At 30.2% G+C, this 27,335-nt stretch overlaps 1 protein-coding gene and 1 long non-coding RNA gene across 3 annotated transcripts in view; one reads left to right on the top strand and one right to left on the bottom strand.

The window, feature by feature from the left end:
* The window catches only part of aub (aubergine), an 82,805-nt gene that overhangs the window by 2,288 nt on the left and 53,182 nt on the right, over positions 1-27,335 (top strand). Inside the window, exons 1-2 of one of the 2 annotated variants that reach the window (XM_065502434.1) lie at positions 15,040-15,123; positions 15,192-15,355. In XM_065502434.1, the coding sequence (XP_065358506.1) occupies positions 15,254-15,355 (102 nt within the window). In that variant the 5' untranslated portion in view covers positions 15,040-15,123; positions 15,192-15,253. Of the gene's footprint in view, positions 1-15,039; positions 15,124-15,191; positions 15,356-27,335 lie in introns of those variants that run through there. The other variant, XM_065502433.1, reaches the window with a different exon arrangement.
* Positions 25,178-26,511, bottom strand: LOC135951641 (uncharacterized). The gene is made up of 3 exons (XR_010575986.1): positions 26,394-26,511; positions 25,724-25,876; positions 25,178-25,658 (listed from the first exon to the last, which is right to left on the bottom strand). It is a non-coding gene; the product is annotated as an uncharacterized LOC135951641 (long non-coding RNA).

Genomic DNA, 27,335 nt, shown 5'->3' with positions numbered 1-27,335 from the left:
CAACATACATTTGGCTAAAAACTGATTCCAACGTCTGACCTAGTGCTTTATTTATTGTTGTGGAAAATTACAGCCTTAAGTTATCTCCAATAGTTTGCAAATCTTGATAATCAAAACAAAACAAATCAAAACAAAAACTCAACAATTTAAATTATAGAACGTATGATGATACCCATATTTATACCCTACACCACCATAGTGGGGAGGGTATTATGCGTTTGTGCAGATGTTTGTAACGCCCAAAAATATTAGTCTAACATCCACCTTAAGTATACCGATCAACTTAGATTCACTTTCTGAGTTGATTAAACTCCGTCCGTCCGTCTGGTTGGCTGGCTGTCCATGTAAACCTTGTGCGCAGAGTACAGGTCGCAAATTTGAAGATATTTCGATCAAATTTGGTACATATTAATTTCAAGCCTATTGAAACTGGCTGAAATCGGTCCATTATTTCACCTAGCTCCCATACAAATGTCCTTCCGAAATTAGATTTTATCGGTCATAAATGTTTAATTTATAAATGTATCTCTACAAATTGCGCTTAAAATAAGTTTTATATATACAAAATTTATGTCGCCAAATTTTGTTACGATCGGTCCATAATTAGTCATAGCTTCCATATAGACCTGCTTCCGAAAATCACTTTAACGTGCATAAATCGCTTAAAAATTTTGGTATACTCACAAAATTCAACATAGTAAACTTTCATATAGACATAAATCATACGACCTAATTTCATGGTGATCGGTCATAATTGGTCATAGCCCCCATATAAGGCCCACTTCCGAAAATCACTCAAAAATATAAATTATTGAAATTTTAAAAGAAAAATGTTTTTGCTCTTTTACTTAGTGTAGGGTATTATATGACCGACCATACTTTCTTACTTGTTTTTATCAGCTGCTGATTATATACATATATTGTTATATTTTTAAATACTTTAATACACCATAGTTCGCAGTTGCATACTGCTAAATCCGAAAAACGGAAGTCTGGATTAAGCATGACAATCTACCTGACCAATACTATTTGTTTGCCCATTTTTATGTTTTTTCCCAATTATGGTCCTTAAGAAAAATTTAGGAAAGGTAAAAGTACCATTCAAACAATAAGGAATTAACATATGTACATATATAGAGTAATACAACAAAAATCAATTTCCTTTAAAATATATGAATTTTTCAGTACACTAATGTTTTTAAGTAATGAAATATTTATTCGAAATGTTGAAATATTACATCAGTACATGATGATTAGTGCATTAGTACTATTGAAATCAGTTCAAATAGTCACCCTTAACATGTACTACTAATATTTTTATGTGTCATTACTGGGAACTTAAAAGTTATACAAATGAAGAGTAGAACATTTTAGGTTAGGTTAGACCTATTGGATAGTAATTCAGACACAATGGCCCATAATCATAGTCGGAAATAAAGTATATTTTAATAGAAATAAAGTCGTCTTTACTTAAGAGTGGACTTTAGGTCTACCATAGACAAGTTAAAGTATATGGGTGAATTCCAAAATGTATGTATGCAATGCAACCTTAAAAATTCGAGCGATTCTTAACGCAACCGTGTAAACTTCCCAGCAAAAAAAGTGAGGAAGAAGATGCAGAATTTTCACAACAAATAGCATGCTTGATGTACTTCCAATTTTGGTGAAAAAGCTATGAATTTTACATTAGCTTGTCATTGGAGGGATGTTGTTTATTTTTGACAACTTTTTACTTAATAAATTCGATGCTTTCGATGCGATTAAATTTCGATTTTAAGGTGTTATTTTAATGTAGGTAGTGGATACCTATATTTTTTGGCATCTTGGATGGAAATATAAATAATAGAAAAAAGTGATGTAATTGAGCATTTATGAATTGATTTTAATGTAGTTATAAAATTTATGAAACAATGGTTGATTAATTTTAATGATTAAAAAATGTAAAAATTGTTTGTATACCAATTTTTACAGGTTTTAATAAATTTCATAAAATTCAAAAAATGTTGGAAACAATTACATCAACGAAATATTTATAATTCAGTGTCAAATACCCATATTTAAAATTACATCTTCAGAGGTAGAAAAGATTCATTTGCAACTTTAGATGTGATTAAAATGTCATATGTAAAGATGCACTTCCATTATTTTTTGCTGGGTTACTGTTATGAATTTTAAGTAAAACCTATTCAGAATATTATAGCACGGATAATTCTAAATATACTCTGCAAGTTTTATTAGAAAACGTTAAACCTAAAATCGTGAAGGTCAAAGGTCAAATTTTTCAATATTTGAAATTCTGGACTATAATATTCTGAATAGGTTTTACTTATAATTCATAACAGTAAGGAAATAGAGCTCATTCGCAAAAAAATGCCCAAATAATTAGTTTTTCTCGAAAATTTCAAAATTTAAATCGCAGGTACAGAAAAACTATAAGAGATATTTTCATAATTTTTTCACATTTTTATTGCCTATTATCTTCTCAATAAATCCCAATGAGATGATCAAAAAATTCTGAAATTTATTTAACAAAATTTTTAAAAATTTGAAAATGGAATTTTGAAACTGCCGTTAAAAAATTTTAATTTTTTTGGCCATTCCTGCGAATATGTTAACGGTATCCTACGAAGGCAAAAACTCATATAAACGTAAATATGGATATATTTTAAGTAAAAATGAGCTTTTATTTTAATATTTATCAAAATATGTTAATTTTGTTCCTACATTTCTTGTTCTAGTTGCCTGAGACACGTTAATGGCCTGGCGAATTTTTAATAACTTTAACATTTTTTGGCCAATTTCTGTTTTTTTATATCTCATTAGAACAACAATTATGTACACATTTCTATTCTTTTAAATTATATTGTAAAAGTAATTTTTGAATGCCAAAAATTTTACAAAAACTGAAAAAAATGCATTTTTCCCCTTGTAAATGCATCTCAAAACTTCAGAGGGCGTGCGGCACGTCTTAACCCCAACCGATTTACCTAAAATTTTTTCAGGATAATTTTTTTTACTAATGTTCACCAAACTAGGGGGTGAGAATGGCCAAAATCCAACTTTCGTTTATTAAGGGCCACACTAATGTAGATGTGTGTAATACACATTGAGTATATTTATTTATAAAAATTTAAAATCATAATAAGTTATAAGATTAAATCAAAAGAAATTAGGTACTAACAGCTAGGGTTTTAGACCTAAATATTATTATATGTTGAGTTTGCTTCATATGAGATGGTATATGTTACAATGTTTAATATTTTGAAGTAATGCGGTAAACACAGTTTACCGTATAGAGTGATCTGGGCATTATTTATAATGTTGCAGTTGTATATAAGATGTTGAATATTTATGGTGGATGTATTGTACAATGGACAAATCGGTTGTGGATTTCCTTTTAATATGTAGTGGTTAGTAATGAATGTATGTCCAAGTCTTAGTCGGATGTATTTTTTGAAGCTTAATCTGGACACTGACTGCGGATATGTTGGTGTGATTTTTAACCCATTAATCCATTCTGCAAAGTCAGAAAGTTTTGTGGAAGAGACAATGATATTGTTACGAAATTGTACTTGAATTCAAATATAACGATTTTAAGGGCTGATTTAAAAGTAGCATAATGCTTTCAAGTAACAGTGCTGTAATAGCAAACTGTAACATATCTGTGGGCATTATTAAATAAAGGCTTTCAGTTGACCATTGATCGTAAGTTGGCAACGCTGTTTGAATTCGAATATTCAGTTAAGGAACATTGTAGAAATAGAGCTTTCTAGATGGTAATGCAGTGTTATAAATAGTGGCAGATGTTGCAGTCGTTAGTCAGTTTATCAGAGACGCTTTTCGAATAAACATCAACTGAGTGCCTTAAAGTGAGTTGTGTTTTTCAAGTAAATTTGTGTACATTATAAATTGTGTCTGTATTTCTGAGAATTTATAAACGTGTATAAAAAACATTGAGTGGCTATTTAATTCTGTGGTTGTTGTACATTTTGAATAAATAAAGAGTTGTTACAATTTTTAAACTACTAAACGGCTTTTATTTGCAATCAAAAGTATCCGGTTTATTTAAAGGGAACAAACCAAACGTTTTGAAAAGGTTAAAACGTAACAATTGGTGTCAGAAGTGGGATTGCAAATTAATAAGCATGAAGTTTGAGGAACTAAAAGTTGAACAACTCAAGAAAGAATTGAGTAAGTTGGAGCTACCAAAAGCTGGTAATAAGGCAGAATTGCAGAAGAGGCTGATAGACGAATTCAAGCAGCGTGATATTGACATTGGAGCTTACGAATTTGAGTATAAAGAAGAATTGGAAGTTTCTACACGTTCAGCAACAAGCAGCATGGATTTAAGCACAATGTTTGCTGCTATTATGGCAAAGATGGAAGGAATGCAAATGAAAATTCAAGAAACTTATAAAGTAAATAACGAGAAGCTTCTAGCTGCACTTCGAGTAAACAACGAGAAGCTGTTAGCTGAAGTTAAAGCAACTTTCCGAGTAAACAAGGATAAACTTCTAAAAAAACTTCAAGAATCTTCTAGAGCCACAGATAAGAAAATTCAGAAAGTGTCTGATGTTATTAACAACAGAGTGGATGGCATCGATAAAAAGGAGTCGGACTTGAATAATGTTCAATGTCAAAAAGAGGCAGTTTTAGAGGCTTTAAATGAGAAACAATGTAAAGCCAAAATTAAATGTTATAACTGTGGTAAAATTGGTCATATTCAGCGAAACTGTAGAGCACCAAGAAAGCGAACCAGATATGTTTCACCATCAAGAAATAACCAGCTGTCGAATCATCAACAGGAGCCACCTTTAAAAAGAGCTAGCACTGAGTCAGAGGATTTGGTATGGGCCGTGAGGAAGTGGAGGATTGTATAGACAATGGTTTGTTGGTGTTGGAACCAGCGCTGCAGCGGATGTGAGAAGTGGCCATGTAGCAATGGAGGCCCTCGTTGAACAGTGCAACGACAGAATTGTTCCTGTTGGAGTGCTTGGTCTGTCCCGCAGAGAAAAGATCATCAGGCCGGGTTCCAAGATGGATGAAGGTGCTTCAGCAGAAAAAGAAATGCATGAACTCATTCGGAGACGAATTAAAATGACAAATGACCAAATGAAAACTAGATATAGCTCACAACGTAATAAGGGTTTGTTATCCAAATTAAGGAATCACTGCAAAGGACTACATAGGGTAGTTAAGAAATTGGAGAATACGGAAATGTGGAAGACCGATATCGGGAATTAAGGTTGAACATCTAGAACGACTAGCTGCCTATGGGAGAAGTGAATCTATGCCTATTCGGGACGAACAGGCTTAAGCGGGGGGCAGTGTTACGAAATTGAACTTGAATTCAAATATAACGATTTTAAGGGCTGATTTAAAAGTAGCATAATGCTTTCAAATAACAGTGCTGTAATAGCAAACTGTAACATATCTATGGGCATTATTAAATAAAAGCTTTCAGTTGACCATTGATCGTAAGTTGGCAACGCTGTTTGAATTCGAATATTCAGTTAAGGAACATTGTAGAAATAGAGCTTTCTAGATGGTAATGCAGTGTTATAAATAGTGGCAGATGTTGCAGTCGTTAGTCAGTTTATCACAGACGCTTTTCGAATAAACATCAACTGAGTGCCTTAAAGTGTGTTGTGTTTTTCAAGTAAATTTGTGTACATTATAAATTGTGTCTGTATTTCTGAGAATTTATAAACGTGTATAAAAAACATTGAGTGGCTATTTAATTCTGTGGTTGTTGTACATTTTGAATAAATAAAGAGTTGTTACAATTTTTAAACTACTAAACGGCTTTTATTTGCAATCAAAAGTATCCGGTTTATTTAAAGGAAATAAACCAAACGTTTTGAAAAGGTTAAAACGTAACAATATTGTTAATATCACGTTTGCTACATGTATAATATTTAATTATAGGTGCGTATGTGGCATATATTGATGTTTCGTCTGCCAGGGTGTTTCCTGGTATTCCAATGTGTCCAGGTATCCACATAATTTTGAATTTTGTATCATATTTTATTAGTATGTCTCTTATTATTGAAATACATAGTTGTATTTTTAATGTTTTGTATTGCCATGACTGTAGATTTTGAATGTGAGCATATGATGTATTTGCCACGAATATTTTTGTATTTGGTTAGGGTGATTAAACTAGCAGTTGCTTCTGCAAGAAAAATAGAAGAACTTTCATCTAAGATGGCAAGAAAATCAGTTTTTAAATTTTCATTTATTATTGCTATGGATGTGCAATATGGAAAAAAATGTTTGTTAAAATTTTGAAGAGTGCCGGGTGGAATATTGTGACACTAGGCCTAAAAGTTAAGTGCTGAAAATTTAAGCCAAATCGGTCAACGATTTCTGGACGCGCATCGAGGTCAAAGTTCAGATATATGCAAAATTTTACTATTTATATGGAATAAATAGGTGAAACTCATTAAATTTCTGCATTGTATTCTAGAAATGTATAGATTTATTTATATTAATGAATATTACATTAAACAATTTTTTTTGGAAGTTAACCCTGCATCTCCTTTGGGTCAAAATGACCCAAAAACTGTATTATCGCCAAAATTCGGAAAAAATGCAAATTTTTCAGATATTTTAAAAATTTTGCTACTAAATGAATACTTTTGCAATTGAATGTAAAAGAATCGAAATGTGTACGCAATTATCGTTGTAATGATTTGGTTAAAAAATTTGGTTAAAAAATGTTAAAGTTATTACAAAATCGCCAGACCATTAACGTGTTTCAGGCCACTTGAACAAAAAATTTAGGAAAAAAATTTAGATATTTCGAGAAAAATTAAAATAAAAGCTAATTTTTATTTAAAATATATCCGTATTTACTTATGTATGAGTTTTTGTCTTCGTAGGCTGTTTCAAATCTCCATTTTCAAATTTTTAAAAATTTTGTTAAACAAATTTCAGAATTTTTTGATCATCACATTGGGATTTACTGAGATCAAAATAGGGAATAAAAATATGAAAAAAATATGTCAATACCTCTTACAGTTTTTCCGTACCTGCGATTTAAATTTTGCGATTTTCAAGAAAAACTAATTTTTTGTCCATATTTAGGCGAATGAGCCCAATTTCCTTAATGTTATAAATTTTAAGTAAAACCTATTCATAATATTATAGTCCTTGTAATTTTAAATATGCTCTGAAAGTTTTACTAAAATCGGAAAACGATAACCTTAAATCGTTAAGGTCAAAGGTCAAATTTTTCAATATTTGGAATTTCTAAAGAAAAGATAGCGAAATGTTATATATTTTTGGGCCGATTTTAATGACACTTGAGCAAAATATAAATTGGGGTCTAAAATTTACAACAATCCTTTAAGAGCACTTGGGGTCAAAATGGCTGTGTTTTTCGTGATTTTAAAAGTTGGGGTAATTTGGACCCCAAGTGCTGCTAAGAGTTAATTTCCATTTTTGTGCTGTTATTTTAAATTCTGGACTTTATGTTATACTTTCCTTAAGTTGCATTAAAATCGGCCCAAAAATATATAACATTTCGCTATCTTTTCTTTAGAAATACCAAATATTGAAAAATTTGACCTTTGACCTTCACGATTTAAGGTTATCGTTTTCCGATTTTAGTAAAACTTTCAGAGCATATTTAAAATTACAAGGACTATAATATTATGAATAGGTTTTACTTAAAATTTATAACATTAAGGAAATTGGGCTCATTCGCCTAAATATGGACAAAAAATTTATTTTTCTTGAAAATCGCAAAATTTAAATCGCAGGTACGGAAAAACTGTAAGAGGTATTGACATATTTTTTTCATATTTTTATTCCCTATTTTGATCTCAATAAATCCCAATGTGATGATCAAAAAATTCTGAAATTTGTTTAACAAAATTTTTAAAAATTTGAAAATGGAGATTTGAAACAGCCGTTAAAAAAAATATTTTTTTTGGGCCATACCTGCGAATAGGTTAACGGTATCCTACGAAGACAAAAACTCATACATAAGTAAATACGGATATATTTTAAATAAAAATTAGCTTTTATTTTAATTTTTCTCGAAATATCTAAATTTTTTTCCTAAATTTTTTGTTCAAGTGGCCTGAAACACGTTAATGGTCTGGCGAATTTGTAATAACTTTAACATTTTTTAACCAAATTTTGTCATTTATATCTCATTACAAAGGTAATTACGTACACATTTCGATTCTTTTCAATTCAATTGCAAAAGTATTTATTTAGTAGCAAAATTTTTAAAATATCTGAAAAATTTAAATTTTTTCCGAATTTTGGCGATAATACAGTTTTTGGGTCATTTTGACCCAAAGGAGATGCAGGGTTAACTTCCAAAAAAAAATTTTTAATGTAATATTCATTAATATAAATAAATCTATACATTTCTAGAAAGCAATGCAGAAATTTAACGAGTTTCACCTATTTATTCCATATAAATAGTAAAATTTTGCATATATCTGAACTTTGACCTCGATGAGCGTCCAGAAATCGTTGCCCGATTTTGCTCAAATTTTCAGCACTTAACATATAGGCCTAGTGTCACAATATTCCACCCGGCACTCTTTGAAATCTAAAAAAAAAATCGGCTGTCACTCTAATGTGCATGTGTCAGTCTTTGATCCATCGGTGTATACGATTTTCCAGTTTTTATTTATGTATTGAGTTGAAATTTCATTGAAGTGTGATAAGTAGATACTATTTGGAGTTGAATTTTTAGGTAGATTTGTACATTGTAGAACAAAGGAAGAGTTTTTTAGATTCCATGGAGGTTCATTAGGGAAGTAAACTTTTTGTGGTTTTGGATTTATATTTATCTCAGAGGCTCGCTTAATGGCTAACATAATACTGGAGGGATATCTAAGGGAAGATTGTGGTCAAAGGTTTGAGATACGTTTTATTAGATGTTGTTCCGCCGGGAACATTATGTTAGGGATTAATTTTAAAGTTAGTTCATGACTCCTAAGATTTTTTATGGGGGTGGTTCTGAATGCGCAAATCTTATTGATGAATTGTAGAATGGTACAATTTTGTTTAGTTGAGATTTTGAGGCTTTGCCATAAATAGCCAGTCAATAGTCAATTTTGGATAAAATGAGACTGCGTACAGCGTTTAAAATAGTAGTTGGGTGAGAGTTACTTTTTTGATGCAATACATTTGATGAGGTTTAAGCGAGGTTGTAGTGCTTTTTTTAGGTATTCAATATGAGCATTCCAAGAGTATCGGTGGTTGAAAAATAAGCCTAAGATTTTAAGATTATTTACGATTTCAATCTGGTTGCCTTGTATAGTAAAATAAGTACTATCACATGAGGTTTTTTTGCATATGTGGAGGCATTTGGTTTTAGGAATTGAAATTTTGGCACCAGTTATATCACACCAAGTGTTTAATGAGTTGAAAAGATCATCAATCTTATCTTGAATGACAATGTTGCGCATATGTTTGAATATTAAATACAAATCGTCAGCATAAATAACATGTTTAAAAAACTTGTTATTAGATATTATTTTGTTTAACTTGTCGGTCGCAATTTGAAAAAGTACTACAGATAGAGGTGACCCTTGTGGTATTTCATTGTGAAGAGGTTTAATAGATGAGTAAACATTGTTTATTTTTACGCGGAATTTTCTGTTTGAAAGAAATGTGTAAATGAAGTTAATACATTTTTGGCAAAATTTCCATTCTTTTAATTGTGATATTTGGTTAAAGATTTTGAGCATTTGATGTTTTATATTTTCAGGCAGATTTTTTAGCATGGGATAAGAAATTCTGTCAAATCCAGGGGTTTTACCCTTGAGTGAGTTTAGTGTTGATATTATTTCAAAAAGTGTGATATCATGTTCAAGCAGTTTCGTTGTGTTATTTAAACTGTAGTTTAATTGTATATCTATATTTTGTTTTTTGTGTATAAATGTATTACTAAAGTTTTCATTATTAGATTGTAGGGACCATGTTTGTGTAAATATATTGGCGGTGTCGTTTGAGTTGTAAACAGGGTGATTGTTACGTGTGATATGATGAATGTGTTTGTAAGAGATTATTCCATTTAGTTTGCGAATGTTGAGCCAAATCTAGTTAATTGGAGTGTTTGGGTTAATCTCACTAGTAAAGTCAAAAAGGAGCTACTTTTAGCTTGTTTACTTTTAAGTTTAAAAGTACTGTTAGCTTTTTTATAAGCAAGTCTATTTTCTGTGGTAGGATGTTTTTTGAAAACATAGAATAATTTTTGTTTTAAATTGCGTAAAGTATTTAATTCATTGTTCCACCAATGAGTATATTTTTTGTTTTGTAAAGTTTCTGATGTGGTATTGCAATATTAGCAGCTGATATTAAAGTTTTTCGTAACCTGGCTATTTCTTTATTGATGTTTGTGGAAATATCACTCAGTGGAGTAATACTTAAGTGGTATTGGAAAAGTTTCCAATTTGCCTTATCAGTGATAAATCTTGCTTGTTTTTGGATGTATGTATATAGTTAGGTTGGGAGTGAGGTAAATGTAATTTTATGTGAATTGGGTAGTGATCACTACCACTCAATTGGTTATCAGTTTTCCAAGAAAAAAATGGTGCAATGTCGGCTGAGGTTAAAGAAAGATCAACGTGGGTGAATGTAAGTAATATCATGTTAGAACGTGTTATAATATTCTCGATAATAAAACCTTTGGATAGAGTAGAAGTTGAGCTCCACAAAGTAGAGTGTGCGTTAAAATCACCAAGTATTATAGTTCGTTGATTGTTGTCGAGAAATAGCGATTTTAACTCCGTTGTAGGCAATGGATCAGATGGACTTATGTAGACTGATATAATTTTCAGTTTATAGCCAACAAATGCATTAGCTATTACAAAGTTACTCGATGAGGTTTCAAAGTTATGTTCGATGTTTTGTTTAATAAAAAGAGCAGTACCACCGTGACGAGTGGCGTTTGGGGTGGATGGAGTGCAATAATATCTGGTATATTATGGCGTATTAAAATCTGTAGTTCATGTAAGTTATTATAAAAACCATTAAGATTCCACTGCAGTATTTTTATGAATATAAATATAATAATAATATGTAGGTCTTGTATTTAGTATTTATATTAAGGTATACTTTGGTGAAGGGTATATAAGATTCGGCACAACCCAATATAGATCTGTTACTTGTTAAAAGTAAACGGACGGAATCCCGTAACTTCCAGTGATAATTTGTACAAATTATCAAGTACGCGAACACAACTATTAACTCATTTAACAACATCATCAGCTGTTCTTCGACGAGTAAAAAAGTTCGGCAAAAAGTAAAAAAAATTAAATTACAAGAATTTGGCAGAGATTTTGCAATTATTGAACAGTCATCAATAAAATTAGTACCAAAATATTCTAAATATCATATTATCTTATCTTTTCCATTTTTCCACCACAAAAAACTTTTTTTCTTTAGTTGTCCCGGTTACTTTAAGGTAAACAATACCTTTTTTGGTTTTTGTTTTAATTTTCTATGTCAGCTGTTCAGCAGTGAAACTTGTCTGAATTTTGTTGTACAATAATTTTGACTTACCTCCACAACCAACTTTGTACGATATTTTGTGCAGGTAAGATAAAAATGCAGTTAACCTTAATGCACTTACGTGCTCATTGATGCTGGTAAGTGCATTTAAGTTTACTGCCCAAAAAAAACAGCTAACGGCAAATAATTTACATGAAGCTTTGTGATTTTTCCGTCTAAACATAACGACAAATTTGTTATTTTAGCTACGTTTAAAATTATTAAGAAGTTGCAAACTTTTAATTTTTTCAAAATCGTATTTTCCTTATTTTGTTTTGATTTGATTTTGTATTAGGCAGCTAAACGAATTTATATGGAGTTTGGTAAATAAATATACAAAACACAAGTTTTGTGCACTTATATGCAAAATGCTCTTAAGTGAAAGGCAGGTAAGTCAAAACTACTGTATATTGTTTGAAAACATTTTCCACATTTGTGGTGGCACCCAGTTAATGTCGGTTGAATTTAAAACATACATACTTTAATTTTGACTATAGTTGGGAAATAATATAAAGCGGGTTTTTAATTTAAAGTTGTTTTTAAAAAGAACCGACTTTAGTGTTTGACTATGATTATGGGCCAATTTTTCAACAAGATCGGTCAAGAACTCTCGGAGTTAGAGGGGGTCAAAATTTGATATTTTGGCCAAACATGAAATTTTTCTCATCCATGTATCTTATTTCCTATTGTTCTTAGCAAAATGTGTCCCAAATAGTTTAGATAGCTATTTCTTCAATCCTTCAAAAAAAAAAAATATTTAAAAAAAAATAAAAAAATTTAAAATTTTTTTTCCGAAATCAAAAACTTTGTTGACTTTTTTTCGAAATGGGCCCTATTTTTAATTTTTTTTTGCTCAACAGGAAGCTCAGATAATTTCCTTGAAGAACTATTTAGTCACTTAGTGGGATCCGAAATAAATGTTTTGTAACTCAAAATATGAAATTTTTGACTTTTTTTTTTGTAAAATCTAACTTTTTTTTTAAAATGGGTCCTTTTTTTAATTTTGTTTTTTGCTCAAAAGAAAGCTTGGCTCTATCTTTTAAAACCTATTTGGTTGATTAGTAGGATGCGAGTGGGATGCTACTTTTTTCCAAAATGGACCCTCTTTTTAATTTTTTTTTTGCTCAAATGAAAGCTTAGGTCCATTGCTTTAAGAGCTTTTTGGTCTCTTAGTGGGATGCGAGTGGCCTAGCTTTTGTTACTCAAGACATACAATTTTTTCAAGTTCAAAAGAGAATGAGAAAAATGTCTGCCTTTCAATTTCTGCATTGTAAAATGGGACTTACGACTATATAAGCTTCGTATGATGTTCATTGGTGAAGAAAATACAAAAAGTACCATTTGAATAAGGAAAAAGTACCAACCCCTAGAATAATCCCTCACTTAGGACCTTAAACATATGCATAATTTCATGTTTTTAAGTCTATTATAGAAAATTCAAAAAAGTACCATTATAGTTTGGTGAAGTATCATTAAAAGAACAAAAAAGTTCCTATAGTTCACATATCAGATAACTTTAATGTTGATAAGTTAAATAATTTAAAATATTAAAAAAGTACCATTAGGAGAAAACTGAAATTTAAAAAATATTCCATATTATGCTACTTTTGGGTTATTGAAAAGCGCTAAATATAGCTCAAAAAACGCTAAATTGCAACGCTGCTTATTAGTATCGAGTCAGAGATGGCAAAATTGGTACAATTCGAAGATGAAAAGTACAATGGTACACCAATGATTCATTTGGTAAAATTTTAAAATAATTTCTAAATTAAAATAAAATTTTAAAAATTATCTTTCGCTTTATTTAATATTTTCTTATTTTTTTTATTAACGATATTTGAAGTTTCGAGTTTTTGGTCAAAGTACCAACATTTTCCAAAAAATCAAATTTTAAATAGTTAATGTATTTCATTTACCTTTTAATGTGTAAATTTAACCTAGCGTTTACACATGCAAGTAACAGTTCGAAAAACACAAAACAATCACACTTTTGCACTAAAACAATCACACATGCAGCGACCTGCAGCTCACTGCAGTGAGCAAGGTATATTAATTATAAGGTAGTGTCATCGGCGAATTCAGAATACAGAGCGAATTGGTTATATTTTTTTATATGTAGTTTGACATTGTGCCTGCATTTGAAGGCGAATTGGCTGGCAGGGAAAAATGTCAAAATCAGCTCACAAATAAATCAAAGAGAATTTTTGTTAAACAAAAAATGTTTATAAATTTGAATCTGTTTGTAATTTAATTTGATGTTTTTAAAAATAAAACTAATTTCGTGTAGTATTGGTTTTAAAACATAAACGAATTTAACAGCAAAACAAAGTTTGACATTTACAAAATGTAAACAAAGTTTGACATTTATAATGCACTACGGCGAAAAATGAACATAGTAGCAAAAAACGATCAGCTGGTCTGATAACACTACCTTATAATTAATATACCTTTTCAGTGAGCATGTAGGCATGCTTACTGAATTTAGGTGGACAGTGATTTTCGACACTTTCATGCAAGTGAAGACAAATAGAGTTGCCAATAAATAGTTTTTGAAAAATTTACCAGAAGGTGCTAAAATAACAATTTCCCCAGAAATTTTTGTATTTGAATATCTTGGTAACACTTTATTGTTATTAATAAAAATAATAAAATTTGGTTTCAAGCCACAAATGGACTTAAAAATAACAAATGCTGATATATAAAAGGTTTACATATCAAATTAGCTGTAATTTTCTTATATTTGTGGTTGATTGAAGGCATCATTTTGCTTAACAATTTTTATAGATATTAGTAACAATTTTATTTATTAAAACTAATGAAATTGCTATTTTTACGAAAACGATAAGCCTTAGTGGCCATTTGTACTATTTTCTTTTGCAAAAATACATAAAATAAGTTAAAAATATAATTATTATTTTACCACCTTCTGGTAAATTTTTTAAAAACTATTTATTGGCAACTCTATTTGTCTTCACTTGTATGAAAGTGTCGAAAATCACTGTCACAGTAGGCAGTGAGCTGCAAGTGGCTGCATGTGTAATTGTGTTAGTGCAAAAGTGTGCATGTATTGTGTTTTTCGAACTGTTACTTGCATGTGTAAACGCTAGGTAACATTTACAAAATTAACTTTTATTTGCATGTGTAAACGCTCAAGCAACTTGTAGACATTTCGATGTATTTTCGACATTTTCGATAATAATACGTATAATCAACTTTCATCAATGTACTTGCATGTGTAAACGCAGCGTAAAGTACAGATAAACATTTTCTGACATCGATAACCCATTATAAAATTTTCAAAATATTTTTTTTAACAAAATTTTGAAAAATTACAAATTTAATGCCTGTTGGTACAATTTTTAATTTAATTTACCATCCCTGTATCGAATATCTAAAAATATAGACAAATACTCGATAACCACAACTTAAAAATCTGTCAGCACTAAACATTTATGAAAAGCAACTGGCAACACCAAAGTAAATTAATTTACTTTGGGCAACACCGATTACCGCGTCGTTTAAAAAATTTGTCGATCAGCATTCATTCTTATTGCGTTGTCAAGAGTATTTGTTTGTTTTCGAAGAAAATTCGAGTTAACGGTAATTTAACACCGACGCTATTTTTTTTTATATATATATGTAGTGACGCAATTTAATTTCTTTTCTAGTGACTTATTTGACACCTATGAATATTTTGGAAGAATACGATAAAAGAAATTAGAAATATAAAATGGATAAGCCATCCGCAAATGTAGGTCGTTCACGTGGAAGAGCAGGTTCTGGTAACCAGCCAGCAAGTACCGGAGGACGAGGTAGACGTCCAGCTCAAATGGTAAGTACATATAAATATGTATATTGTAGCACTTGATTTACTTTGAGTGCGAACTTACCTATGGCCATCCTGAATTAGTTGAAAATTTATTGTGTATGAATGTGCTTGCTGCTGGTTCAATTTTTTATATTGCACCATTAGAATATTTGAATGATTATACCAACATACTGGGTTTTATCGTGTTATGAGCTCATTAAATAATAAACTTCGTAGGACTATGAATTCGAAAAAAATAGTTTGGGGAGAATTTCTTGATTTATTAGACTAAATGTCCTGTGTGGATCTTCGACAGTTATCGTAAAGTTAATATTGTATATGGTTAAAACTTGATGTAACAATCATTTTATTTCTTCATATGATATAAAATATTTATTATTTTAACCGCACAAAACACATTCAGTTTTGTTACAATTTTATAATTCTTTTTTTTTTTTATAAATTCGGGGAATAATGTCAATATTTGGCTATGCAAAAAACCAGATTCGCAAAAAATTTTCCAGTCATACATAGCAACAAGATTGTTCCATAGGTGAGTGCCAAGTATCTGAATACCTGTGTAACGTCTAAATTATGCGAGAGGACTTATGTGTATGCTGATGTTTGTAACGTCCAACAAAATTGTTCCAACACCCACCTTGAAAGCAGGATCACTTTCTCATATGCAATATCATATTTTTTTGCTGTGCGTCGTATGAGTAACATATGAGTTATTTAATTTCACGAATTTTGGCATATTTTGCTCTTTACTGCATATTTTGCGTTTTATATCATATTTAACTCATAACTGCATAGTTTTGTTTCATAAATTACTTTTGCTATTTAATTTAAAAGAATGTACGTAATTGTCAAATTAGACATAAAAGTAGAAATTGGTCAAAAAATTTTAAAGTCATTAAAAATTCCCCAGGCCATTAACGTGTCTCAGGCCTCTAGAACTAGAACAAAAATTAACATATTTTGAGAAATATTAAAATAAAAGCTAATTTTTATTTAAAATATAACCATACTCATACTTGTGTATGAGTTTTTGTTGTCGTAGGATACCGTTAAAGCTGCCCACACACGTGTGATTTGTGAGTGTTAATGGGGCTGTGCTCGAACAAAATTACAAGTAATTGAAAATTTTCAATCACAAATCAGGCGAACAAATCATTCCGTGTGTGGCCAGCTTAACCTATTCGCAGTTATGACCAAAACTCCATTTTCAAATTTTTAAAAATTTTGTTAAACAAATTTCAGAATTTTTTGATCATCTCATTGGGATTTATTAAAAATATAATAGTGTTACATTTTAACCTTTTCAAAACGTTTGGTTTATTTCCTTTAAATAAACCGGATACTTTTGATTGCAAATAAAAGCCGTTTAGTAGTTTGAAAATGGTAACAACTCTTTATCACTCAATGTTTTTTATACACGTTTGTAAATTCGCAGAAATACAGACAAAATTTATAATGTACACGAATTTACTTGAAAAACACAACACACTTTAAAGGGCACCATACACTATCAAAATGCTTGATGTCACTTTCGTGTACGTGTAATTTCATGCTTTGATGTACACTTGATTGATGACTCGTCAATCTGCATTTTATTTTCGATTTTGTGGTGTTAACACCAATAGCGGGAATTACATTTAATTTTTATTTGCACTAAAATGTATTTAAAAATGTCAATATCGTATGCAACTTTAATTGCAATAACGAGAACATGTTGAGAATAAAGAAAAAAAACCAAAATAATAAGCGAAATATGTAATATAAAAAATTATTCTCTTCATCCGACACGCTCATCAACCTCACGCCTTGAAATATTTTTGTAAATGACTTCGTGATTGATGAGAAAACACCATACACTATCAAAAAGTGACATCAAGCATGCTAAAAATCAAAATGTTTTTGATTTTCCATCAAGCGTTGTCGGTGTCACACATACAAACACATTTTCACTAATACTACCATAGTGCTTGATGAGTATTTTGATAGTGTATGGTGCGCTTAAGGCACTCAGTTGATGTTGATTCGAAAAGCGTCTCTGATAAACTCCCTCTCGACTGCTACTCTGCCACAATTTATAACACTGCCATCTGAACACTAGATTGTTCTTTAACTGTCAAAATTCGAATATTCTAGATCTTACTAATACATACGCCATCTGTGGTGTACTTTCTACAATGTTCTTTAACTGAATATTCGAATTCGAATACAGCGTTGCCAACTTACGATCAAATCAACTGAAGGCTTTTATTTAATAATGCTCACAGATATGTTACAGTTTGCTATTACAGCACTGTTATTTGAAAGCATTATGCTACTTTTAAATCAGCCCTTAAAATCGATATATTTGAATTCAAGTACAATTTCGTAACACTGCCCCCCGCTTAAGCCTGTTCGTCCCGAATAGTCATATATTCACTTCTCCCATAGGCAGCTAGTCGTTTCAGATGTTCAACTTTAATTCCCGATATCGGTCTTCCACATTTCCGTATTTCTATAAACCATGTCGTCTAATTTCTTAACTACTCTATGTGGTCCTTTGCAGTGATTCCTTAATTTGGATTATAAACCCTTATTACGTTGTGAGCTATATCTGGTTTTCATTTGGTCATTTGTCATTTTAATTCGTCTCCGAACGAGTTCATGCATGTCTTTTTCTGCTGAAGCACCTTTACCCATCTTGGAACCCGGCCTGATGATCTTTTCTCTGCGGGACAGACAAAGCACTCCAACGGGAACCGTTCTGTCGTTGCACTGTTCAACGAGGGCCTCCATTGTTACATGGCCACTTCTCACATCCGCTGGTTTCCAACACCAACAAACCATTGTCTATACAATCCTCCACTTCCTCACGGGTCCATACCAAATCCTCTGCCTCAGTGCTAGCTCTTTTTAAAGGTGGCTCCTGTGATGCTTGATGATTCGCCTGCTGGTTATTTCTTGATGGTGAAACATATCTGGTTCGCTTTCTTGGTGCTCTACAGTTTCGCTGAATATGACCAATTTTACCACAGTTATAACATTTAATTTTGGTTTTACATTGTTTCTCATTTAAAGCCTCTACAACTGCCTCTTCTTTACATTGAACATTATTCAAGTCCGACACCTTTTTATAAATGTCATCCACTCTGATGTTAATAACATCAGACACTTTCCGGATTTTCTTATCTGTGGATCTAGAAGATTCTTGAAGTTCTGTTAAAAGTGTATCATTGTTTACTCTGAAAGTTTATTTAACTTCAGCTAACAGCTTCTCGTTGTTTACTCGAAGTTCAGCTAGAAGCTTCTCGTTATTTACTTTAAAAATTTCTCGAACTTTAAATTGTGCCATCATAGCAGCAAACATTGTGCTTAAATCCATGCTGCTCAATATCACGCCGCTTGATTCGTCTATCAGCCTCTTCTGCAATTCTGCCTTATTACCTGCTGTTGGTAGCTCCAACTTACTCAATTCTTTCTTGAGTTGTTCAACTTCTACTTCCTCAAGCTTCATGCTTATTAATTTGCAATCCCACTTCTGACACCAATTGTTACGTTTTAACCTTTTCAAAACGTTTGGTTTATTTCCTTTAAATAAACCGGATACTTTTGATTGCAAATAAAAGCCGTTTAGTAGTTTGAAAATGGTAACAACTCTTTATTTATTCAAATGTACAACAACTACATAATTAAATAGTCACTCAATGTTTTTTTATAAACGTTTGTAAATTCGCAGAAATACACAATTTATTATGTACACGAATTTACTTGAAAAACACAACACACTTTAACCCATTCCCAGCCACTTGAGTACAGAAAAAAGGCTATATTCAAATACTCATACATTTTTTAACAAGATAAATTTGACAACTTTTTTTGTGATTTTGCATTCAACACACTGTGCTTTTAAACATCACACATAAAAATTTAAAAAAAAAATAATACCCTTAAGGTATATTTTGTCCTGTTTTTATAATGCTACATCATTTTTTGGAATATTAGCGAGGTTAGTAACAATTGAGCTGCGGAGAGCAAACACAGTTTTACGAAAGCAAGAGTTTTTTATAATTTTATGAAGTAGAGTGATTATGTGTACATTTTATAAAAATGTATAAGAAAAATAATTTTTTGGGACAAAGTTGTGTGATGGGGAAAATCGGTGTACCCAATTGGGTATAATGGCTTGATATGTATTATTTTTTTTAAGATTTTTCTTACGCTAAAATAGAATTTCAGACCATCAAAACGTGAAGTTTTTAATGCAAATGTTTTAAAAACTAGATTTTTTGGAAAAATATGAGCACCACAATTTTGATAGCTATTATTTTATCAGATCCGGATTGTAATATGGATGAAGGTGTTGCTGACGACTTTGTTAGAGATCGCATGTACCAGGTGAAATATAAGTATTTTGTGACAGTGATAGCGACGATGATGTTCCACTTGAGATGTTCTGACAGAAAATAATGCCCTCAAGATCAAGCAAAACAAATTCTATTTGGATACTATTTTTTTGAACAATGAGTTCAATATTATTTCATACTTGAATGGGAAAAGGTTATTAGTTTAACCATTTAGCAGACTTGCATTTATGCATCGCAAGCTAATAAACACAATTTATCCTTCAACGCAGAAGATTTGAATATATTCTTGAGTATTTTGCTTTACAGTGGATTTCGCTCTATGCCAAAAGAAGATATGTATTGGGTGCTCTGCGAGGATACTCGCACTCCAAAATTTCCGAAATTATATCACGGAACAGATTCAATGAAATAAAACGTTTTGTTAATTTGGCTGATAACACTAATTTAGATGCTACTGACAAGGTGAGACCCATATACAAATTACACTGGCTTCTGGTGTCGCAACTACTCCTGGAAACCAATTTCCTTAAAGGATAAAAAATCCCCTACGATGGGGTGAATGTCATAACAGAATAAGATGGTTGTATGAACAATGCGATATTGAGTTGTGTTGAAAAAGTAATGTTTTAAAAATGTTCACACATTATAAAAATAGCATACACTTTACGCCATTGTACCCATTCTGGTACTGTCCCAAAAACACGTTTCCTAAAATTTTTTAATTTTTTTTTAATTTTCTATGTTCTTTGACCGTATTTTAGTTTAAATAAATAAATGAATTTAAAAATTTTTAATTTTAAATGGTCTTGGTTTTTAATGGGTTAAGGCACTCATTTGATGTTGATTCGAAAAGCGTCTCTGATAAACTCCCTCATGACTGCAACCTCTGCCACTATTTATAACACTGCCATCTGCACTCTAGATTGTTCTTTAACTGTCAAAATTCGAATATTCTAGATCTTACTAATACATACGCCATCTGTGGTGTAGGCATTACAATAAGTTGTCAAATCTTATAACTAAAATTAAAACTAATTGCTCTCCGGCGAGAGCATTTAATGATAAATGAACCTCATCTTAGCGGGGCAGTAGATCTCTTTTATAAAGCATGACTTTAAAGTCAAGGCTTAATTTTGATTGGTCATTGCACATAGGTCTGGCGACCCACTTTTTTTGGCCAAAACTAAAATATTCACTTATATACATAAATTCATACAAATGATACAATTAATAACAAAAAACATAATTTTTTTTAAGTTTTTAATAATTTAATTTTTTTTTTTGTTTTTTACTTCCACTCTGCCAAATTCTGAGTAAATCACAATTTTTGAAGTAAAAGTATCCTGAAACAAAAATTGATTTCTTAAAAATAAGCAAAAACTAGCAGAAAGTTATGGATGATTCTTAAGCACAAAATATCACTGTAATTTTGTGCGTTTTTGGTTCGTTGAAATCGGTTGAAATTATGTATGTTATATACATTCACCCCTATCGGCAATAACATGTGAAATTTTGTTCCCATGAAATATTCATTTCCCTCGAAGGGAAAATTGCTATCGGGAATATCACGATGAACTTTACATTCACAATAGTTGATTTTGTTCGTAACAGCTGTTTATTGTTTACAAAATTCCATCTAAAAATTTCACAACAAGGGGAATTTTTTCACGTGAACAAAGTTGATGAACGAAAAAAGGAAAAGGGAAAATATTTCATGTGAAATTTTGATTCGCGATAGGGGTGATTATATAATTATGAGTAAATCACAATTTTTGAAGTAAAAGTATCCTGAAACAAAAATTGATTTCTTCAAAATAAGCAAAAACTAGCAGAAAGTTATTGATGATTCGTAAGCACAAAATATCACTGTAATTTTGTGCGTTTTTGGTTGGTTGAAATCGGTTGAAATTATATAAGTTATATACTATTTTTTGTTTATAAAAAGTTAAAATCACTGATTTTTAGGTTATGAAAGTTTTTTATGTAATTTCTTATTACCATAATTTTTATTGAATATTTCACTATTAAAAATTTAACTACTTTCCATCGTCATTAATATCCATAACTAACTGACTTAAAAAGTTGATTTATTTTCGTGTAATATGTGACTCAAAGAAAACAAAAAATTACACCACGTGCACCTGCACTTAAAACATTGAACTTTCTCCCTTCATAGAATAACGGTTAATTGAAGTTTGTAAATTTTTTTTTTTGTAATATTTTTTTTTGTTTATCTGAAGTGTTTGCTACTACATCCTAACAACAAATATAGGAAAAAGAGTTTTGAGTTTTGGCCAAAAAATGTGGTTCGCCAGACCTATGTGCATTGATTAACCAGAGAAGGCTAGAGGCTCTAACTTCATGTGAAGTTATATTAAGGTCCTTTATTATTTCGGTTACAGCTTTAAAAGGATCCCTTTTGTTATCGCGGATCAATATTTTGGCGTGAAGGGGGTTCATAACTCGTTTTCTTCCACGTCTTTCAGCCTTTTCTTTATAATAAATTGCGTTATGAATCATTTTGTTAGAAAACCTACCCAATCGACCAACTTCTCTATAAGATTTTCCATCCGATATTAGTTTTTTTTGATTATTTCGCGTTTCTCCGCACTGGAGTTTCTCCACGAAATAAAAATCAAATCCTTTAAACACGTGCTTTCCATTAAAGCACTTTAGCGAAACAAAACTGTTTTTATAAAAAATGTGTAAGTTGTGCTATTTTATTTTTCGGCATTTTTTTTGTAATTATACCCTTCACCTTCGTGAGATGGGTGTATATAAGTTTGTCATTCCGTTTGTAATATCCACAATATAATTTTCCGACCCTATAAAGTATATCGAGGGTTTATATCAATGATGTTCATTTCATTGTGCTTTCGCGCTGAGTAACAACACACCAGTGTTGCCACCAAGAAAATTATAAACTACACATGCCTCATGCCTAATTACACATATGAGAACAAATTACACATGTAAATAAATTTTTCGTGATTTCAAGGATAAATTGTCTAAAATTGTCATGAATATAAAAGGTTTGTCACAGTGGACTCTGGGATGTTTGGACCAAATACGATCACTTTATTGTCAATGGACAATTTTCACTTGCGGTAATTTTAATTTAACCAGGAATTGGATATATGTATGAGGGGTATTAAAGCAAGGTTAGCAATCTCTTTTTTTAGTGAACTTTTCTAATTTAATGAATTCTTGAGATCAGTCAAATATGTCAATCCCACATACGCTTTTAACAAATATTATTCAATGTCCATTAGGTGATTGTTCCATTGGAAATTGGTACACTTCTATTAAAAATTTAACAATATTTAAAAAATAGCACACTGTTTGCTTTCGAATTTTAATTTATTCCTAATTAATATTAAGTACTTTGAAATCAGTTTTGTTTTCAGTTTCAAAGATAAATATTTTTTACTATTTGTTTAAAAATTATAGCACTGATCATTTTCCTTCCCAGTAAAATCTTGTAACGTTTATATTTTTAAAATTTGTAGTTATAAATTTGAAATAAAGCTTCCAAAATAGTAAGTTAATTTTATTGTTTATTATTTAAAACACAAACCAGAAACCAGACAGACAATAGCATAAATATAAAACTGTTCTTACGGGTATAAAAAATAACTAGTAACAATTTGTAAATAAATGTTTCTCACACAAATTCCTACTTTCTTAGTTTTTTCTCTTAAGATTGGCTAACGTTACCCCGAAATAACTGCAATTACCGTTACCGATATAATTGTTTATACCGTTATCTGTAAATACCGTTACCCTTATTCTATAAACAATTTAAAATTATAAAAATTCAAATTTTCGATTTTGGGTTATCTTGAAAATTAACGTTTTTCCAATAACAATTTGTAATAACTTGTAAAAATGTATAGTTATTGAATAGTATTTGTTGTTTTATATTTTTTTCATGTTGAATGTGATAAACTAAAATTCATACATGGGCAAACTGCATTACTTTTTTACTGCAGTAAGCGTTTCATTAATCAGTAAATGCTTACTGGTAATGAAATATAATTTTCATTACCAGTAAATTTTTACTGATTACTGAAATATAAAATCAGTAATCAGTAAATTTGACTGATTACTGAAAAAAAATCAGTATTCAGTAAATTTTACTGATTACTGAAAAAAAAAATCAGTAAATTATTTTCAGTAATCAGTAAAATTTACTGAATACTGAATTTTTTCCAGTAGTCCGTAAAATTTACCGAATACTGATTTTTTTTCCAGTAATCAGTAAAAATAAATATATACTGAAAATGTACTGGTACTGCAAAGTGCCCATCTATGCTAAAATTTAGTTTCTATTACCAATATTACGCAAACAAAACTATCATAAACGGCGAAATGTCCACTTGGAAAACCAAACATAGCAATCTCCAAATTACTTATCGTATTTTTCTGCAAACCTTAATGTTAATTTAGTTCAAACTTGATTCATATCTTCATCTTATATATAAATAGGCCACACGTTTTTTTGTCGTACACTTTTAAGTATGTTATTGTCCACCAATATTTATAAAACATATATGGTTTTCGAATTTCGTCCACCGGGCGATCCTAGTACATATGTATAATTCTATTATACTGAGTAACAAACGAGTACAATATAATAAAAATGAATACATTTAGAGATACTGGATTTGTTTTATCAACTAAAATAGAGGATATAGCTACTTTCCTTCATATAAATGTACATATTTATTTCAGTCGGTTTTGCAATCTGAACAATCTACAATTAATTAATTCAATTAAAATTCAAAATATAGATATAAGACATACATTGACAATTGGATATAATTGGAATTTAAAATTACACATGAATTACACATTCACTCAATTACACATGGGCTACACATCCAAGTTAAAATTACACACAATATGTGTAATTACACATGAAGTGGCAACACTGCAACACACATATTCTTATTCTCTTTAAAAGAGCGTAACAAATGTCTCATTTTTTCAGAAATTCATTAAGCATTGTTTCGCGTTTCAATTACAATTGAACACAAAACAACAAAGTCAGAAATAAATAAAAAATTTTAGAGAATTTCGGCCGTATAATGTGTATTCTTTTATTTCCTTAAAATTTAAATGCTTGATGTACTTCCAATTTTGGTGAAAAAGCTATGAATTTTACATTAGCTTGTCATTGGAGGGATGTTGTTCATTTTTGACAACTTTTTACTTCGATGCTTTCGATGCGATTAAATTTCGATTTTAAGGTGTTATTTTAATGTAGGTAGTGGATACCTATATTTTTTGGCATCTTGGATTGAAATATAAATAATAGAAAAAAAGTGATGTAATTGAGCATTTATGAATTGATTTTAATGTAGTTATAAAATTTAGCATTTTAAAACCTAAAATTCATTAAAATTAATAAAATGTGATAATCACAATTTAATTAAAAGAAAACATATTTTAGTTTTCGTTTAATTAGTTGCAATTATATAAATTATTTAATTATAAATAATTTAATATTTATTAAAATTAAAGGCTTTCATTCAATAAAAAACAGGTACATATTCAATTGGAGGTACATATTCAATAGGATAAATAAAATAAATTTAATTCAATATTTGAATATATACAAAACAAATTGTTGATAAGTAAGAAATATGAATAATTTAATTATATTTAATATAATATTTTTTAAAACTAAAAAAACAGGTACAAAATAAAGCAAATTCAATATTTAATTAAATAAAAAAATAATTGTTGAGAACTAAAAAATTGAGGGGTATTTTAATACCAACTCATTGTCTGTGAGTTGCAAGACCTTTTCCGAATCCCCATCTTTGAGGGAGCCTATAGATTTGTTTGCCTTTTCTATAGATTTTTTTTTTCTTTAAAAAATCTATTTTTGGCCAACTTTAAAGCGTCTCTTAACGTATTCTTAAAAGATTTTTCTGAACTATTCTCATCATAAGTTCCTTCTGAAAAACAATAATGAAATAATTTAATATTAATTTTGTAAATTAAATTAAAATTAAATACTTACGAAATAGTATATTAACAAATTTTGGGTAATTTAGAAGTCTCTGTTTATTATGACTTCCTTCCACATTAAAGCCAACCAACAATTTGTGAGACAAAATGTCTGTAAGGCCTTTTTTAGTCCTCTTTTTCCGGCTATTGCTCTTATAGATGAAATCTGAATAATATAATGAAAAAAAAAATATTTATAAGCTTCAACTTTTGCTAGAATCGGCCACAATCCTATCGCAGAGCTTTTGTACAGTGGCAAGCCATCAATGCCAATATCCAATAACATCTCATCATTGGAATGTTGCAACAACAACAGCTTTTAACAGTTGATTTTCTAAGCCGATATGGATGTACTTTCCTGGTGCGACGGTTCTCTCTAAATATTGTTTTTTCTTTTATGAGGCCACCAACACTAATGGGTACATCCATATTTTCGGCTTTTAGAATTTTAAGGAGGCTGTTGCAACATTCTACTGATGGGTTATATTGTATAAACCAACCCGCGAACTTCTGCCTTAAGGTTTGTGGCGATTCCTGTATACAATTAAACTCCTCATTTATTTCCAACTGTGGGACATTAATTGAAGTTTGAGTGATGGAAGCATTTAAAATTTTGTTAAGGCGAGTTTTTTCACTCTGGATCTTTCTTTTGAAAGATCTTTTTGAACTCATATTAAACTTACCTGAGATTTTTATACAAATAAATACATTTTTTATTATTTTTTCACTTTTTCACGACTTATTCAGTTTTGTGTTTAAATTATTTATGTGAATTTGAGCGTCGTTTTTGTAGTGATGAAGGCATTCAAATTAATAGTTGCGGTTACTCGGTTTCGTACAAGAACGAGTAGTCGAACCACTGAACAAAATAATATTTTATTGACTAACATGTTTAGGAAAATAATTGTTTTATTTGCAAAATAAAAATATGTTTAATTATTAACAATTCTAAACGGGTTTAAATTACATATTATTACAAATTGTTATTAATAGTACTTAATGTATGGGTACTTGTGTTAACAACTTTAATTAGTAACCATAATATAAATCATAAATAATAACAACACTAATCAGCTGTCTGAATGTAAACAAAATCAACTTTTGTGTTTTTTTAAATTTATAAAAAGTAAATAAAATATGTACAATACAAAACATAAATATATGAAACAATGGTTGATTAATTTTAATGATTAAAAAATGTAAAAATTGTTTGTATACCAATTTTTACAGGTTTTAATAAATTTTATAAAATTCAAAAAATGTAGGAAACAATTACATCAACGAAATATTTATAATTCAGTGTTAAATACCCAAATTTAAAATCACATCTTCAGAGGTAGAAAAGATTCATTTGCAACTTTAGATGTGATTAAAATGTCATATGTAAAGATGCACTTCCATTATTTTTACTGGGATATGGATCTTTAAGTCACTATTTTTTTGAAAAAAAAATTATTGGAAATCTAAAAGGATATTAAGGATACAAATTTGAAAGGACATTTTTAACATCTTTTGATCCTGACAGGAATAAATCAAAATAATACGAAATATTTTACAACCCTTCCCGATCATTTGACATCAAATTTGGCATAGTAGGATGATCAGAAACGATCTAGAGTTTCAAA

The sequence above is a fragment of the Calliphora vicina genome, chromosome 2 (genome assembly GCF_958450345.1).
Source record: "Calliphora vicina chromosome 2, idCalVici1.1, whole genome shotgun sequence".
Classification (NCBI taxonomy): Eukaryota; Metazoa; Arthropoda; class Insecta; order Diptera; family Calliphoridae; genus Calliphora; species Calliphora vicina.
This window is presented reverse-complemented; position numbering and strand designations above follow the sequence as displayed.